This window comes from Arabidopsis lyrata (assembly GCF_000004255.2).
Source record: "Arabidopsis lyrata subsp. lyrata unplaced genomic scaffold ARALYscaffold_9, whole genome shotgun sequence".
Classification (NCBI taxonomy): domain Eukaryota; kingdom Viridiplantae; phylum Streptophyta; class Magnoliopsida; order Brassicales; family Brassicaceae; genus Arabidopsis; species Arabidopsis lyrata.
The window spans coordinates 1,069,913-1,087,351 of NW_003302547.1; the positions used below are offsets into that span (position 1 = coordinate 1,069,913).

The following is a 17,439-nucleotide window of genomic DNA, read 5'->3' on the forward strand; positions in this document are numbered from 1 at the left end:
TCCAAATTTTCCGAAAATGTGAGCACTCAAATAGAGCATGATTTATTATTTCCTCTGCCATCTCACACCTTCGATAGGTAATATCACATCATATCCCATGATGTGTTAATTTTGATGTAACTGGTATGAGTCAAATTAACTCCTAAAGCCTACTCTCTCAAATAAGAGATCTATTGCAGTACTTAAGGGTCGAATTCCACAAAGTTCTTTTGTTCACACAATAAGTTATAAGTCTCGAAATTAGGCTAAACAAAATAATTAAAATTAAAATAAAACAATAGCAAGCAATGATTATCGGGTGAAAAGATCAATGGATTAAAGCGTCAGGTTTAGGGAAATTCTCAGGAAATAAACTATTAGTAAATCTAGCAAGTTAATTAGGATTCTTTAATGAACCGTTCTTGAACTCAAATCACTAATGAATAGCTAACCACCTCTCGATGCGATAACTAACAAGCCTAGTATCAGTAATTCCACCTCTCGATGCGAATTCCTAGATCTAAACTAGCATTAAATTCAGGTTTGATAAGTTCACCTTAGTAGATAGGCCGATTCTTATTACACACCTATAAACCAGGCTCATCTAAAGTAGTTCAGGTAACAGGTGCCCTCTCGGATCAAATACCTATTATCCTATGATCAAGTTCTAGTTAGCTACTCTAGAACAAGCATTAAGAACAACCTAGATGAAGAACTCTATTAATCCTAACAGATAATTGATTTACTAGTTCATCTAAATCCCTAATGAGAATCCCTAAACCTAACAGGGAGATTACTCAGACATGATTAATGAAACAGAAAACATGTTGAATAAATTGCAAAATAAGAAATTAAAAGAAAAAAAAGAGTTTAGAATAAATCTTCTCTCTAACAAGGTATTCAATCTCTGAAAGTATAGCTCTCTCCAATTATATTTCAAAGGGTTGAAGCTCAGAGAATTAAAAAAGCAAAAGACAAGATAATGAAATAGAAAAACCCTAAAAACTATTTATAAAGTCTCAAAAACGTGCAGGGACTAAAATTGCAAATAGAGAAGTCTTCTGGGTAAATTCTGCGGGCTTTAAAAACTCTAAACCGTCGAGACTTCTTGCTGGGCCGTGTTTGGTGTCGAGCGACACCAACGGTGTCGGTCGACACCCATGCCTTGGTTCGAACCGAATTCGTCTCTTCAGCTCCAAATCTTCGGTTTAGCTCCAGAATGATTCCTTTTCTCCAATTTCGTCCCGGATGTGTAAAAACCTGAAAAGACTTAAAAAGACACTGGAAACAACAAAAAGACTCTAAAAGTGACACGTAAATCACGGTTAAAACTTGTAAAATCCGTGATATATCAGTAACTAAGGATCCCGAAGCAATTTGCCATAAAAATATTTTATTTTTGGAGGAGGTTTGACTTTCCAAGCTTGTGCTTGTAGCAATTTATAATTTGGACCCCATTCGATTGTTTCTGTCGTCCTTGGAGCAAGCCGATAACCTGACGTTACTATATATCTCCCTGATTTTGTGTGATGCCACCGAATCATAAAATATCTACTTTTTAGCCCTCAAGCTACTAAAGTGTTCAAATATTGGATCAATCGCCAATATTGTTTAGCTACCATAGCATCACTAAACTTATCTAGGGAATGAAAGTCTAAACCTCCTTCTTCTTATCCATACACATTTTCTCTCAGGCTATCCAATGGATCCCACGATCTCTCCCATTAGAACTCCAACAATAATTAGAAATAGCACTTGTTAATTTAGATATTAACTTTTGAGGAAGTTTAAAATAATACATAACATAGGTTGGAAGAGCCAAAGCAACTGACTTGATCACTGTCTCTTTCCCACCCTTTGACAGATACTTAGTCGACCAACCATTAATCCGTTCATTAAGTCTTTCCCGGACATAGTTAAAGATTACTTTTTGAGCCCCCTACGCTCTCTTGTATACCCAAATAGGTACCCATCCCACCTTCCTTAGTAATTCCAAGGAAATTTTTAAACTTCTCTTTTTTTTTTTTTGGTTTGCTACACGCATACCAAACATAACCGATGATTTACTGAAGTTTATTTCTTGCCTTGAAACTTTACCATAAGTTCCAATAATATCCATTATCGTTTTACATTGCTTCGAATCTTCTTTACAGAAACAGAGACTATCACACGCAAAAAGCAAGTGTGAAGTAGAAGGACTTCTTTTAGCTATCTTAATTCTGGTCAGCTTTTTCTCTCGTTCCGTCTTTTTAATATTAGCAATCAGCACCTCCGTATATAAAATAAATAAATAGGGTGATAGGAGATCATCTTGCCGTAAACCTCTTTTGGGAATTATATTTCCTCTAGGTTTCCCGTTCAATAAAACCTGATACGAGACCGAACTAACACTCCACATGATCCAAGAGATCCAATTAGAATTGAATCCCAACCGAGTGATAACCACTTCTAAAATTTTTCATTCTATCCTATCATACGTTTTGCTCATATCTGTTTTAATTGCCAAAAAATCCGTTTTACAAATAATTGATATATTTAACTACATCAAATTAAATACATTTAAATAAATTTTCTACAAAAATAAATTTACCCACATCAAATTATACACATATCAAAATAATGTTATAAAAGCATAAGCATGTGAAAAAAACAAAAATAATGTTATTTTCTAGCAAATATTACCAATGTCTGTTTTGGTTCTTATTAAAGATGACTATTTTCAAGTTCAGTGGATTACATGAAAACAATTCAAGCAGTGATCATATTCCAAAAAATAAGATCCATGAATTGTGTTAAATCATTTTTCTCCACTTATTTTATTTTAATTTAGTTATGTTTGCTAAAAAATTTAGATGACATGCATAAATCAAATCATACGTACATATGAAGAGAGATCAATTCTCTCTCTTGCCAAATCAAAGTTCTGGTTAGTATAATTTTATCATAAATTCTCGTCAATTTTATAATTGAATCGTTGTTTGATATTTATTTCCTGTATGTGTTTTGATTGAGGTACTTCTTAAGGAGGCAGAAGAAGGTAAAGAAGAGTAATGGACAAATGTTAGCTATCAACGAGGTACTTCGTTTGCTCTATTCTCTGATACGAATTATATGTAATTTGGTGTAGGATTGATTTGTGTTCACTGTGGATGGTAGTTGATAGGCTCTCAGAACCGTAGAACATTTCCCATAGGTTTTCTTTGACTAAATCAAACGTAGAGGGTGTCTTATGTCCACAAAAGAAGAATAAATGAAGGCTTCTCTGACCAAATCAAGTACATAACTTCTAAACTCTCAGATCTGCGGACGTTCCTTTCACCGTGGCCATGGCGCAATGGGCTTCAACAAGAATCCATGCTGCTTGTAATGGTTTGTTGTTTCTCTATTTACTCTTAAGCGACAATGGTTGTTGCTCTTTTCTTTAGAAAGTGAGAAACTTCAATGATCTATATATAAACTCTTTGTTTGATTTTAAGGTTTCCTCAAACAAAGAATTTTAATCCATGTCTGCTTGTAATGGTTCATTTTTTTGTCTCTGATTCTGGCATTTAAAAGTTCTGTGTTTTTTTTTTCCCTTGGCAGGATTGGTATTAGAGTATTGAAAGCTGTAGTGACAACTCAAGCAATTCCGTGGCAGACAAGTTAGGAAACAAGAAGTCGTCACACTCATGTGTATGCAAGGACTTGGTCCTGATCAGTCTCGTTTAAGAGGTAATCGCAGAGCGCCTATAGACTCAATTGGACTTAAAAAAACATGCAAAGCAGACCGAGGTAGAGATAATTAAAAACAAACTGGGTAATCAAATACAAGACTTTCGAGTAAGACTATTGATGAACATTACTTTATATTATGTTAATCTTGTTGATGTGTTCTACATAAGGGTTTATGTGGTAGTCTATCAAGATTTAAGGAACAAATGGAGCAAGAAGGAGCTATTAAATGGTTTCTTGCAATGGGAATTTTGTCTTCCTGTCTATTAACAAAAACCAACCGAAATTTTACATTTAAGTACTTATTATCTATTCCATGTATGCAATGGATGACTTCAACGAAGGGTATCTTATATATTTGGCGTTCAAACCAAGCTTTAAGAATGTGACATTTGGCGTTCTACTCTTTCGACACATGTTATTTTCAGTATATTTTTTAATTGAGTGCAATAAATCTGTTTATTTGATTTTTGAGAACAATAACCACAATAGCCCTCAAATCAAATTATAAAATAAAATCAAAATTATTTGATGATAAAATAATTTAAAGTATATGACAAGATTTCTTCAAAACAAGCTATAAGAATGTGACATTTGGCGTTCTACTCTTTCGACACATGTTATTTTCAGTATATTTTTTAATTGAGTGCAATAAATCTGTTTATTTGATTTTTGAGAACAATAACCACAATAGCCCTCAAATCAAATTATAAAATAAAATCAAAATTATTTGATGATAAAATAATTTAAGGATATTTTTGAATTAAGAGATATTTTTCTACATTTTATCTTTTTCACATAATTTATAGTAAAATATAAAGATCAAGTTATTAGGCGCTAAAATAGTCTAAGTATATGCGATAATATGTTATATTTTTAATTTTATTTTATTTCTTACATATAGCATATTTCCCTATGGTTATTTTATGTTGTATATCTTACTAATCTCATGAAAATTGAACTTTTTATAAAAAGATAATGAATATATTAATAAAATTGACTTTATCTATATCTTATTAAACCACAAACATAATACATTTAATTCTTTAATCATATACATCAATCCACCTTTTAATACTAAATTGTAACCTAAATCATATAAATTATGTATTAAATTTTTTTCTCTATTCAATGGCATTCAAACACACTATTAACTATTATTGTAACTCCCATAATTAAATTTTTAAAAATGAATGTATTTTTTCAAAGTGGAGGTTACATTTAAATATTAATTTACTATAATTTATTTCATCATTATAAGAATAGCACAATACGACATATCAATCTCAAATCTCAACATGAGAGACCCAAGATCTATCAAAAACAAAAATATATTAGGTTTTGAGCGTAGATTTGTTTTTGTTTAAATGCTATTTCTTCCTTTAATTTGATGCTTTAAATTTAATTTTATTGGTTTCCAATCTTTTTTCCTTCATATTTTATTTTCTTTTGTTTTTTATGTCATTTTTCTAAGTAAATTTCAGTCCATAATGCCATATGTTATTACGTTTATAATGGTAAGATATGCTGTGTATATTTGAATTCTATTATTATTGATCAGAAAATAAAGAAAATATTTTCTAATATATATATATATATATATATATATGTTTTGTGAATGTAGACTATCTTGTTAAAAATATTTTTATATGGTGATGAATTTTTTTTAGCTAACAATTCTAAATAGGTGCCAGGTTTTCAAAATCACTAAATACAATTTCAAATCTCATATAAAAATAGTTTTAAAAGTTATTCTACACATATATAAAAGTTGCTCTTTTTTTTGCCACCATGAGCCATATTTTGTCTTCTTCCTTTAAAATAAATTATTATGAAAAATTAATTTTCTGATTAATGCGGTATAAATTGAAAAAAATTAACAAAATTCAACTTAGCAATTTTCAATAATTACTCTGACATCTTATATATATATTCCTTTTTACCGTCGTTTTAAAATCGAGAATTAACATATATAAGATATTCTAATATTTGTTTTAAGCGATATGTGCCATATTTTTCTTATTTTGTTTTTCTTTTCACTTAAATAATGAACATCCTTACATCCTATTATTAATAAATGATTTTTTTTATTAATGGAGCATTAATTGTATAAATTACCTCGTAAGACCATCTCCAATGTAAATCTCTATACTCTTAAATAGAGCATAATTTCTCTCCAATGTATCACTCTATACCCTACTCTGAAATAGAGGTATTGTAAAAAAAAAATAGAGTTCCTCTATATATAGAATAATCTTCTATTTTACTCTATTTTAGAGTGAGATATAGAGTAAGGTTGGAGAGAATTGTGCTTTATAATAGAGTTTAGAGAAAAAAAATAGAGTGGAGTTGGAGATGCTCTAATGATGTTTAAGTCGCCTACATTTTAAATAACTATTTCATCATTTTATATATTTTATATATTTTTAAATTAATATACCTAAATTTCTACATTTTGAATAAGCTCTTATAAATTCGATTTTACAACACTTATGAATACTACCGTTTATAATTATGACTACGGATGCTTATAATTTCCTTTCTAATTTCTATGTGAACTAACTATTACATAAACAATTAATAAATCAAATTATCAAAATGGATGCAAGAGATATAAAAGATAATTTAACATATTTTATACTATTTGAAAAGTTTTGTAAAATTTCGATTAAATATTTTTAATAATATCTTACATCATTAGATTTCTATTAAATTTTACAATAAATGTATTGTCTTTACATTTTTTTAGCTTTATAACGGTAGTCCAACAGTATTTTGTAGTACTTTAATTCAAAATTTTGTTACCATCTATAGATACACATAAGTTACAAAACATTTCACTACATTAATTTACAATTTATTACAAATTTGGCAAAAAATGTTATTAAATTTATTTAGTTACTAGGATTTAAGAGTACTATTTTGGTATAAATTCTATTTGTGATGGTAATATTGTAATAATCAACAAGTATTTGACTTTTAAGATAACAAAATATTATCTCAACTCTCCAATTTTTTCACTTCTTGTCCACCGTCCTCTTTTTTTTTTTTTTTTTTTGACACAAAGCCCTCTCATTATTTTTCCAATATCCCTGGAAATGTTAATTCACAAGCCTTTCAAATATATTGATAATGTTTTGTCAAATCATATGATTCATTTAAACATGTAAATTACAACTTTTTAAGTCATTGTAGAGAAGAAATAAATTAGAAGATTTTTTTGCTAATACTTGTAATGAATAATCTGGAAGATTTTTTTGTCAATACTTTCTTTATAATTAATACATGTTCTAATATGTTTTTAGGTTAAACTAATTTAGTTTTCTTACGATAAAATATATTCAAACTATTCCCACGCATCGCGTGGGTCTTTTTCTAGTAATATATATTTTGTGAGTTTTACATATAGTCTCTTTTTGTTTTTGCAGGGACTAAGAGATTAATTGACTGATGGATCCACAATTGGAGTAAAGAGGATGGGAGAAGTTGATAAATGCCCTTCTTCAAAGTATGCAAACAGAGATTGAGTGGCGAAAACGTTGAGTTGGAATAGGCCATGCTTTGCTCGAAATGGTAGAAACCCCTCAAGAATCTAGTATGGTACCCATTCAAATGCGTGGGGACTGGTGGAAACAAGAGATCAAAACTCTTAAACGATAGCTGAGTAGCGGAGATAGGGTTATAGCATGGGGGTCAATTGACACCCATGGATTTTTTAAATCTAGTTAAATTTTGATTGGTAATTGTAAATTGACCCCATTAAAAAATAAAAATTGACCCCCATCAAATTTTAATTTAAGAGCAAACTACTAAATATCTATATACTAAAAAATGTTATATTAATTTATACTAAATATTAATTTAAGAGTTAAACGTTACAAATAAATCTAAAATAAAAACATGAATGAGTTCAACTTCATTCTAATTATCTATATCTCTCGTTACTTTAGGATTTTTCCTATTTTCTTCTTTTTTTCAATCACCATTATCCATTGAAAATCACATTAAAAATAACATTTAGGTAAAATTTTATATATATTTTAATTTGAACTAAAAGTTTTTGATGATTTTGCTTGTATATTAAGAAAAATCTCATCTTTTGATTTATTGACTTTTAAAACTATTATTGATTTATATTCTATGAATATTGTGAAAACGACTTCGTATTATCGTCTCGTTTATATCATTCCAATGATTGTTTAGTTTTCCAATTGAAAAAGATTGCTACATTGTGGCAAACGAGACAATAGTAAATCGATTACAATATATAGTATAGTTGTGATGATATTTTTATTTTTTCTAATAAAGTCGATATAATTTTTTTATATACAAAAAAATTTGACTCCTATAAACAATTTTTCTGCCTTCGCTAATGAGTGTTTGTAAAGAGTTTGTGCTTTTGAATCTAATTAAACTCCCCACCTCTTTTGTTAGTATGTGCTTCTTACTTATGTCTAGAAACTAAGTGACCTAAACCCATGCATGGTTCTTTTGAAATTATGGTGTATTCCTATTAATATAACTAATATGCTCTCCTTTAGTGAAGAGCTTCGGTTTTGGTTTGTGAAATGACCCATATAGCTTGATTTCTCTTAGAACAATTATAGGTTATATCTATATAGCTTTCATAATTTGGAATCGTAAAACTGTTTCCGGCGGTTTAAGAAAACCAGACTTGAGACGAGCAAGACGAAGACTCTTCCTCCACGTTTTTGTGGCTCAGTTTTGTTTAGTCACCTAGGCCCTATAGGCTATTATGATTTTTAACATGGTTTAATTGTTTTGTTTTTTTATCAAAGGTTAGATTAACCCACTTTTTATGCGGACATCCAAATCAAACCAAACTAAGAGCATACTAAACCAGCCGGTATATGTATCAAACCGGTTGATATAGAGGATTCTTGCGCAAATGGAGTTTTAATCAAGTACAAGGCCTAGGGTTAATTATTCACCGGCAAATTAACCCTAAGAAGACTAATGATGGTTCAAGAGGAATCAAAGAACAGCGAGCCAAATCACCATATTATGGGAATTTGACCGTTGCACTCTTTTTCCCTTATCTAGGGTTTGTCCCAATGGGTTTACCTAGAAAAGTTTTTAACGAGGCAACATCAAGTCATCAAAGAATCATTCACCAAGAAATTGATTCGAAGATGTTACAAGTACATATAGCTGATGTACTTGCTGACAGACCGGCTGAACTACTCGCTAAACTACGTGCTGAACTACCCTCTAAAGTATTGCGCCAAATGAAGCCAAACAAGAAAATCTTCCTTATTCTACACTTGGACGTACCTCAAAGCTACATATGGAAACCATGAGTGTTGGTGTCGGATCCCGCACCAGTAGTTTGGGATCAACCAAAGATTGCCGCGTAATCAAGGTAACGGCCCACGAAGGATAAAGCCCATTAGATCCGTGAGTCGGAGTGACAGTCGAAGTGGTTAACACCACGAAGTGAGTCCGAAGTGACTGCACCTCGACATAAGTCCGGAGTCAAAGTCACAGTTAAGTCGGTTTAAGGATATTTGGGCCGATTGGCGAAGCCCATGAAGATCGGAATCAACTCAAATTCGAGCGTTAAGCATTAAAGTCAAAGATCAAAACGGACGCATTTAAGAGAGAATAATTGTACTTAATTAGCCATTTAATTGACATTTTTCTATGTATAAATAAAAGGGCAAATGGCCATGTAAGGGGGGTCTCTCTCTCTCGAAGAAATAATATAGCAATTTTTGTAGCAATCCATAAGTTTTTTTTTACACATTTATTTTTTGTCCCTCAAGAGTAATCTTTCCTATTTAATAAAAATACTTGAGTGTGTGAATCCGACTTCCACATTTTGGTGCCGTCTGTGGGGATCGAGGATTCTTGAGTGGTCAGATTTTTCTTTACTACATTTCCGAGATAAGCAACAATGTCCGGAGGAGACGCTGCTGAATTATCATTGGCCGAAACCCTTAAAGCCATGCAACAAACCATGTCGGAAATGTCGCAGAAGTTCTCGAATGTGGAAAAGGCTGTCGACACGTTACAAACATCCCAGGTATCTCTTAGTCAAAACGTCAGTACTATACAAACTCGTGTTCGCTCTTTAAGTGCAGGAAACCCTGTGGGAATCCGAAGAAGGATATTCAACTCGCCAAGTTCCGTTGCGCGAAATGAAACCAGCGGACAAACAACTCCTGGTGCTGCTAATAATGTAGTTCAGCCATTGGAGGGAGAGACACAGCTCGAAGATGAAGTTCAACTTGTAGATCAATACGAGCAGGAAAACCTCGACCAGTTCGAGACTATGAGGAAGGTTAGCAAGGAACTAAAAGAAATGAAGTCAAAGTTCCATCAGGCTACGAGTTTGAAGCCGGATATCAATCGAGTCATTGAAGAAGCTAGGCGAACACCTTTCGTTCTGCGAATCGCAAGTTTAAGAATCAAAGATTCTCGGAAGCTCATGTTGGACCCTTACAGCGGATTGGAGGATCCAAAAAGCTATCTCGCAGCTTTCCTGATAGCTGCCAGAAGAGTCGAATTGGATGAAGCTGATGAGGATGCAGGGTACTGTAAGCTCTTTTCGGAAAATCTATGTGGCCAAGCTCTAATGTGGTTCACCCAATTAGAGTCGGGTTCGATCAGCAATTTCGACGAACTATCAGCCGTGTTCTTAAAACAATATTCCATCCTTATGGACAAAAGTGTTTCGGATGCCGATCTTTGGAACCTATCACAAGGATCAAATGAGTCACTTCGAGTTTTCATCACCAAGTTCAAAGGAGTGCTGTCAAAACTCCCAAGAATCTCGCAGCAATCAGCTTTATCTGCCCTACGAAAAGGATTGCGACATGATTCAAGGTTTAAAGAGGATTTAATACTTCGTAAACCAGACAAAATTCAGGACGCACTCTTCTGCGCAAACAACTGGATGGAAGTAGAGGACGAAAAAGAAAATTTCGCCAAAAGAAATAAACAAGAGAAGCCAGCAATCACCGTCCCTATCAAGAAGTTCGAGTCTAGGGAGAGCAAAGGACCTAGAAAATTTGGGTCTCAACCCTTCAACGGTACTTTCAGAAAGCAATTCCAAGGGAAATGAAGGTCAAACACTTGGGTCCGTGATGAAAGTTTATATTGCGATATTCAGAACGTAACCGGACATTTAACCAAGGATTGTAGTGTCCTTAAGAGGCATCTCGCGGAGCTTTGGGCCAGTGGGGATCTTTCCAAATTCGATATAAAAGATTTCGTAAAGGAATACCACAAATCAAAGGATAACTCCAAAGATCAAAATTCTAAAAGACCAAAGTTATCCAATGAGGAAGAGCCAAGGAGTTCGAAGGGTAAGATCAATGTGATTCTAGAAGGTTCTAAATTTTGCCAAGATTCGATAAGTTCCATCAAAAAACATAGGCGAAATGTTTTACTCAAAGCAAGTTTGAGTGAAGAAGTCGATTTTCAAGGTGCATCAATATCATTTGACGAAGAAGAAACGCGGCACCTCGAGAGACCTCGTGATGATGCATTAGTCATTACCCTGGACGTTGCCAACTTCGAAGTATTAAGGATTCTTATCGATACGGGCAGTTCGGTCGATCTAATCTTTTTAAGTACTTTAGAAAGAATGGGAATTAGTCGGGCAGACATAATAGGGCCTCCATCTCCGTTAGTGGCCTTCACAAGTGAATCAGCGATGTCCCTCGGAACAATCAAACTACCAGTCCTTGCCAAATGGGTGTTAAAGATTGTGGATTTTGTTGTCTTCGATAAGCCCGCGACTTACAACATCATCCTCGGGACTCCCTGAATTTATCAAATGAAAGCAGTCCCTTCTACATATCATCAATGTATCAAATTTCCAACATCAAGTGGAGTGGAAACAATTCGGGGAGATCAAGAAGCTTCACGGACGTGTTATCTAGCTAGCCACCGTATGAAGATTCAATAGCAATTAACGAAGCCCGCAAAAGAGGGACTAAGACCAAAATTTCCTAGCGGGCAGAAAAAAGATGATGTAGTAATCGAAGTGGTGTTTGAAGAAGACAAACCGGACCGGAAAATTCGAATTGGGGCAACTTTGACTGACCAAATAAAAGAAGCTTTGATCGAACTCTTGAGAAAAAACATAACATCATTTGCATGGTCAGCGGCGGATATGCCTGGCATAGATCCAAGCATAATTTGTCATGAACTAAACGTGGATCCAAGTTTCAAGCCGGTAAAACAAAAAAGAAGAAAGCTCGGAGCGGAGCGAGCAAGAATAGTAAATGACGAAGTGGACAAACTCTTAAAGATAGGATCCATAAGGGAAGTGCAATACCCGGAATGGGTAGCAAACACTGTCGTTGTCAAAAAAAAGAATGGAAAAGATAGGGTTTGCATAGACTTAACAGACCTCAATAAAGCATGTCCCAAGGACAGTTTCCCGCTCCCGCATATAGATCGACTTGTAGAATCCACCGCTGGCAATGAGCTGTTAACTTTCATGGATGCTTTTTCGGGTTATAACCAAATAATGATGAACCCTGAAGACCAAGAGAAAACGTCATTTATCACGGATAGAGGTATCTATTGTTACAAAGTAATGCCTTTTGGTTTGAAAAATGCAGGAGCAACTTATCAACGGTTGGTTAACAAAATGTTCCACAATCATCTCGGAAAGACAATGGAAGTCTACATAGATGATATGTTGGTTAAATCGTTAAAGAAGGAGGATCACGTTAAGCATTTAGAGGAATGTTTCGATATTCTCAATAAATATCAAATGAAGCTGAACCCGGCAAAGTGCACATTCAGAATCCCATCCGGAGAATTTCTTGGCTATATAGTGACAGAAAGAGGGATTGAGGCCAATCCAAATCAAATCAACGCCTTTCTAAACATGCCATCTCCAAGAAACTTCAAGGAAGTACAACGGTTGATTGGGCGGATTGCGGCTTTGAATCGTTTTATCTCGAGATCAATAGATAAGTTTTTACCTTTCTACCAAATTCTAAAAGGAAACAAAGGATTCCTTTGGGACGAAAAATGTGAAGAAGCTTTTGGGCAGCTTAAGGCATACTTAACCACTCCACCTATATTGTCCAAACCAGAGGTGGATGAAAAGCTTTATTTATACGTATCAGTTTCAAACCATGCGGTTAGTGGAGTCTTGGTTCGGGAAGACCGCGGGGAGCAGAAGCCGATTTACTACATAAGTAAATCAATGATGGAAAAACCAGATATACCATGATGGAAAAACTTGCACTCGCGGTGGTGACTTCGGCTCGGAAGCTGCGCCCGTATTTTCAATCCCATCTGGTTGAGGTATTAACCAACCAGCCACTCCGAACAATACTTCATAGTCCAAGTCAGTCCGGACGTCTGGCGAAGTGGGCGGTGGAATTGAGCGAGTACGACATAGAATTCAAAAGCCGGATCAGTATGAAAGCTCAGGTTTTAGCAGATTTCCTGACCGAGCTACCAATATTCGGAACGATAGAACAACCGGAGAACTAAACTTAGAAATTACATGTAGATGGATATTATCAAAACAAGGATCCGGAGTGGGAATCAAGTTGGAGTCTCCAACGTCAGAAATTCTAGAACAATCATTCCGATTGTTATTTAATGCTTCCAACAATGAAGCAGAATACGAAGCCCTGATTGCCGGACTTAGATTGACACAAGGAGTTGGAGCTAAGGAAGTAGTCGCCTATTGTGATTCGCAATTAGTAGTTAACCAATTTAATGGAGACTATGAAGCCAAAGACTCAAGAATGGAAGCATACCTCGAAGTGGTGAAGGATCTGTCTAAAAATTTCTCGAAATTCGAATTAATTCGCATACCTCGAGGAGAGAATACAACTGCGGACGCACTTGCCGCGTGTGGATGTCGGATTCACACAATCAAGTATTTTACTAAGTAGGAAAGATTACTCTTGAGGGACAAAAAATAAGAATGTAAAAAGCTTATGAATTGCTACAAAAATTGCTATAGTATTTCGTGCTCGAGAAAAAGATCCCCTTTACATGGCCATTGGCCCCTTTATTTATACATAGAAAAACGACATTTAAAATGGCTAATTAAGTACAATTATTCTCTCTTAAATGTGTCTGTTTTGATCTTTGACTTTAATGCTTAACGTTTGAATTTGAGTTGACTCCGATCTTCATGGGCCTCGCCTTTTGGCCCAAATGTCCTTGAACCGACTTAACCGTGACTTTGATGTCGGGCTCATATCGAAGTGCAATCACTTCGAATTCCTCTTGTGGTGATAAACACTTCGACTGTTCCTTTGGCTCACGGATCCAATGGGCTTTATCCTTTATGGGCCAATATTTTAACTACGTGGCAATCTTTGGTTGGTCTCGAACTTCTGGTGCGGGATCCGACACCAACAATTAGCCCCCCAAGTTCTTCGAAGTGCTACTCCAATTCGGAGGACTTTAAATGCTTTAATGACCAAAGATTGCGTTCCGAGGAATCTTCTGATTTTCCCGCCAAGATCCCGTCAGTCCTTTAATTTCGGCGCTATCCATGTTTAGCCGTGTGACATCTGTCGCCATTATGACCATATCTCAATTATTTACTATTAAAGCGGGAAACCTTTCCACTTCCCTCCCGATTCCCAAGGCGGTTTCACCATTATCACTTAGCTTTCGTGAGGTAACTTCTTTCATCATCACTTTTTTTTTTTACTCTTACGTTTTTGTCGAAACTTCTCTCTTCTCTTTCTTCGCCGATTTTCTCTTTGCCGGATTTTAAATTTCTCATCTTCTCTGATGACTTCTGATTCCGAAAGACCCGAGTCTCCATCCTTTGAAGGCGGCTCTAGTAATGACGAATGCACTCATCCTAACGACATCGCTGGTCCACACTACAGATCCACCTGTACCCTTCAATCCCTAGAGCGATTGAAGGAGCTTTGCCAGATTCCCCCTGGAATCATAGCGGAGGCGCAGATAGCCGACCCTACGGAGTCCCCGGAAAACCACCGCGACGGCTACTTTTGTGTCTATGAAATCTACTTCAAAGGCTGCGGATTGACCTTTCCCCTTCCCGAAGCCCTAGTTTGATACCTAGCGGCTCTTGAGATCGCTTTACCTCAGTTAACCCCTAATCTCCTCCGAACCATCCTCAGAATCATAACCGTTGCGGCAGAAGCAGACTACATTATTGGGGTCCCCGAGCTGAACGAACTTCTAAGCGTGAGACGTTCGTCAAAGACTGTCCGGAGCCCATCTCCTAAAAAGGGAGATTCTGAATCTCGAGATGCTTCCTCGAGGTTAAAGCCTGCTCTTGTCCCTCAAGTCAAATCGCTTTCAGGTTTGGTGATTTACACATACTTAAAAGTTTTAGTCTCTATTCAGATTCCAATTTTTACAACTCTTCCTCCTTCGCAGCTATGGAGAAAGAAGGCAGCGTCTTCCGATGCTTCAAGACACGATCGGGTTCGATCTTGCCAGACTTCGACAAGTGGCGCCCTGCGATTCATGAGCGCTATTTGCTTCATGCTCATCATTCATCTCGGGTTAGTTCCGCTTTATTTTTCCGATTGTGCTGCCGTTCTTCGAAATGACTCACCATCCCGGTTTTATGCATAATGCCAGGCTAACGGTGAGCTTAATGACATGATTGAACATTATGAGGGGCTGGTCATTGGTCGGGAAAAGGAGATTGACGCGTGGAAGAAAAAACTTTCTGCTCTTGAGGCTGAACAAAGCTCTTCTACCGGCTCCAAGCACGATTTGGAGGATAAGGTCGACAGTCTAACATCCGAGCTTGCAAAGATAAAGGGGGAGCTGCAGGACCAGTACGGCCAGAATTTCAAACTCCAGGATGAGCTTTCTGGTGTTCAGGGTAGGCTTCACGAATCCGAATCAACCGCCGATAGCCTGAATAACCAACTTATTGAGCTTAACGCGAAGTACAAGGCGATCACTAAGTTACGTGATTCCGAGTTGGCAAGGTCGGCATCGAAAGCCAGAAAAGAGGTTAAGGGACGCGGGATGGAGTTGATCCAGGGGGCCATCCGATTCATTCAAACCGAGAAAGCTAGGACAGATTTGGAATCAGACATCAAGGAGCACGAGAGCAACCTGATTCTGTTGGATCAAATCCATGACACAGATTTCTCCGAGGTGCAAGAGAGGACCGAACTGTCGGCTAATCTATCTGAAAAGCGGAGTCGCTTGGCAGCTCTTCCCACTTCGACCTTCAACCCGTAGGACTTCGAGGAATTCTTCATTATGCATTAGATTGAGCCTAGATTGTCAGTCAATCTAGACCCGATTCACTTCGCCTCCTATAAATGAATCGGGTCTAGATTGGGCAGGTAACGCTTGGCTCCTGATACTTACTACCTTTATCTCACCTTATGTTTTTTAAAATTGACTGGAATTGTCCTTCCCAGGCTCAAGTGAGACGGAAGATGTCGTCCCACCCGAAGTTCCTACGGCACCGGAGGTCACCCCGGAGGATGGCTGTACTGTGGAGGGCGGACCAGGAGCTCCATCTGAGCAAGCACCAGCCAAGGAGGCGAATGAAACTTAGACTGCCGAGCCGGAGTCCGAGGTGGCTGTCACTCCGTAGTGGCTGCGTCCACTTTAAATTGGGAATTGTCCCATTTATTTTAAAACTTAATTTCGAACTTGTTTTTCCCTAAGGAGGCTTTATTATTTCTTTTGAACAAGATATTTGCCTGAGGAGGCTTTTAAACCTTTCTAGGTTTTGACCCCAAGGGGGTTTGGTTAAAATTATGTGCGGGTTTGCAAAGTCCGCTTTTAACCCTTTGTGGCCTTGTGGTTATGCTTTCGAGATTTTTAGGCTGATCAGACCTTTCTCTTAAGAATGCGAGAACTGAGCTCGGCTTAAAGCGAGTTCCCCACTTTGGGTTTAGTCAACTCGGTAAATTTATTGGGCTTGGGCCTTAGAAACTTTTGTAGTTAATGCGACGGTTGCTCTTTCCCTTCTTATTTCTTGAAAGTAGGAAAAGCGGCTCGTCTTTAATGCAATAACTGCCTTTTCTTGATTTCCAAAAATGGTTTAAGTTACTTGGGCACGCCATCATTAATGATTTTTTGTTTCCAAGACAAACCCTATTCCTATTATAAATAGGAGATTGTTTACCTTTAATCTTTTCTCAAGAAACTTCATAATCCATTCAACAAACACCACATTAATGGAAAACGAAAACGTAGCCCCCGTTGATCCCGGCAGCCCACTTTTCTTGTCCGGCGATGGCTTTGAACCGGCCGGCGTTCTTTTCCTCACGCCGTCTTTCATTTTCCTTCAAAGGAGAAGAAAGAGGCTTGCGACTTTATTGACAAGGTTAATATCCGTGGTTCTTGATTAAAAACTTTTTGTTTCGTTTTATTCATTCATCTTTATGCTAGGTCGCCGACAAACACCGTCGCTTGTGTGAGGAAAGGCAGCGGCTAGGTCTCAAAAGGCAAACACTCGAGGCTCGCATCGCTCGGGTGGAGAGGAAGATAAGGGCTCTGGAAAGTGATCCCTTTCAATGGGAATGGCGGAACTTCGATTCTGTTGCTGAGATCCCGAAGATGCTTCGGATGTATCTCCGTGCTAAAGGAGTTCCGGGTCCTGTGAATGCTCCGGTCCACACCGTTCCATCTGATAGCGAGGAAGAAGACGAGGAGGAGGCCAGTACCAGTCGGAAACGCGTTCGGGATCGTCCCGAAGTGGATGCCAAGAACAAGGCGTCCACTTTGAAAACTAAACCGGCGATGAAGGAGCCTGTTCCTGAGCCTCTTCCATAA

At 36.6% G+C, this 17,439-nt stretch overlaps 1 protein-coding gene across 1 annotated transcript; it reads left to right on the top strand.

Moving 5' to 3' along the window:
- Positions 1-9,607: 9,607 nt before the first annotated feature.
- On the top strand, positions 9,608-17,439 carry LOC110227092. Its single transcript, XM_021020309.1, has 2 exons — positions 9,608-9,736; positions 17,056-17,439. The coding sequence occupies exons 1-2, from the start codon at positions 9,608-9,610 to the stop codon at positions 17,437-17,439; spliced, it is 513 nt and encodes a 170-aa protein (XP_020875968.1).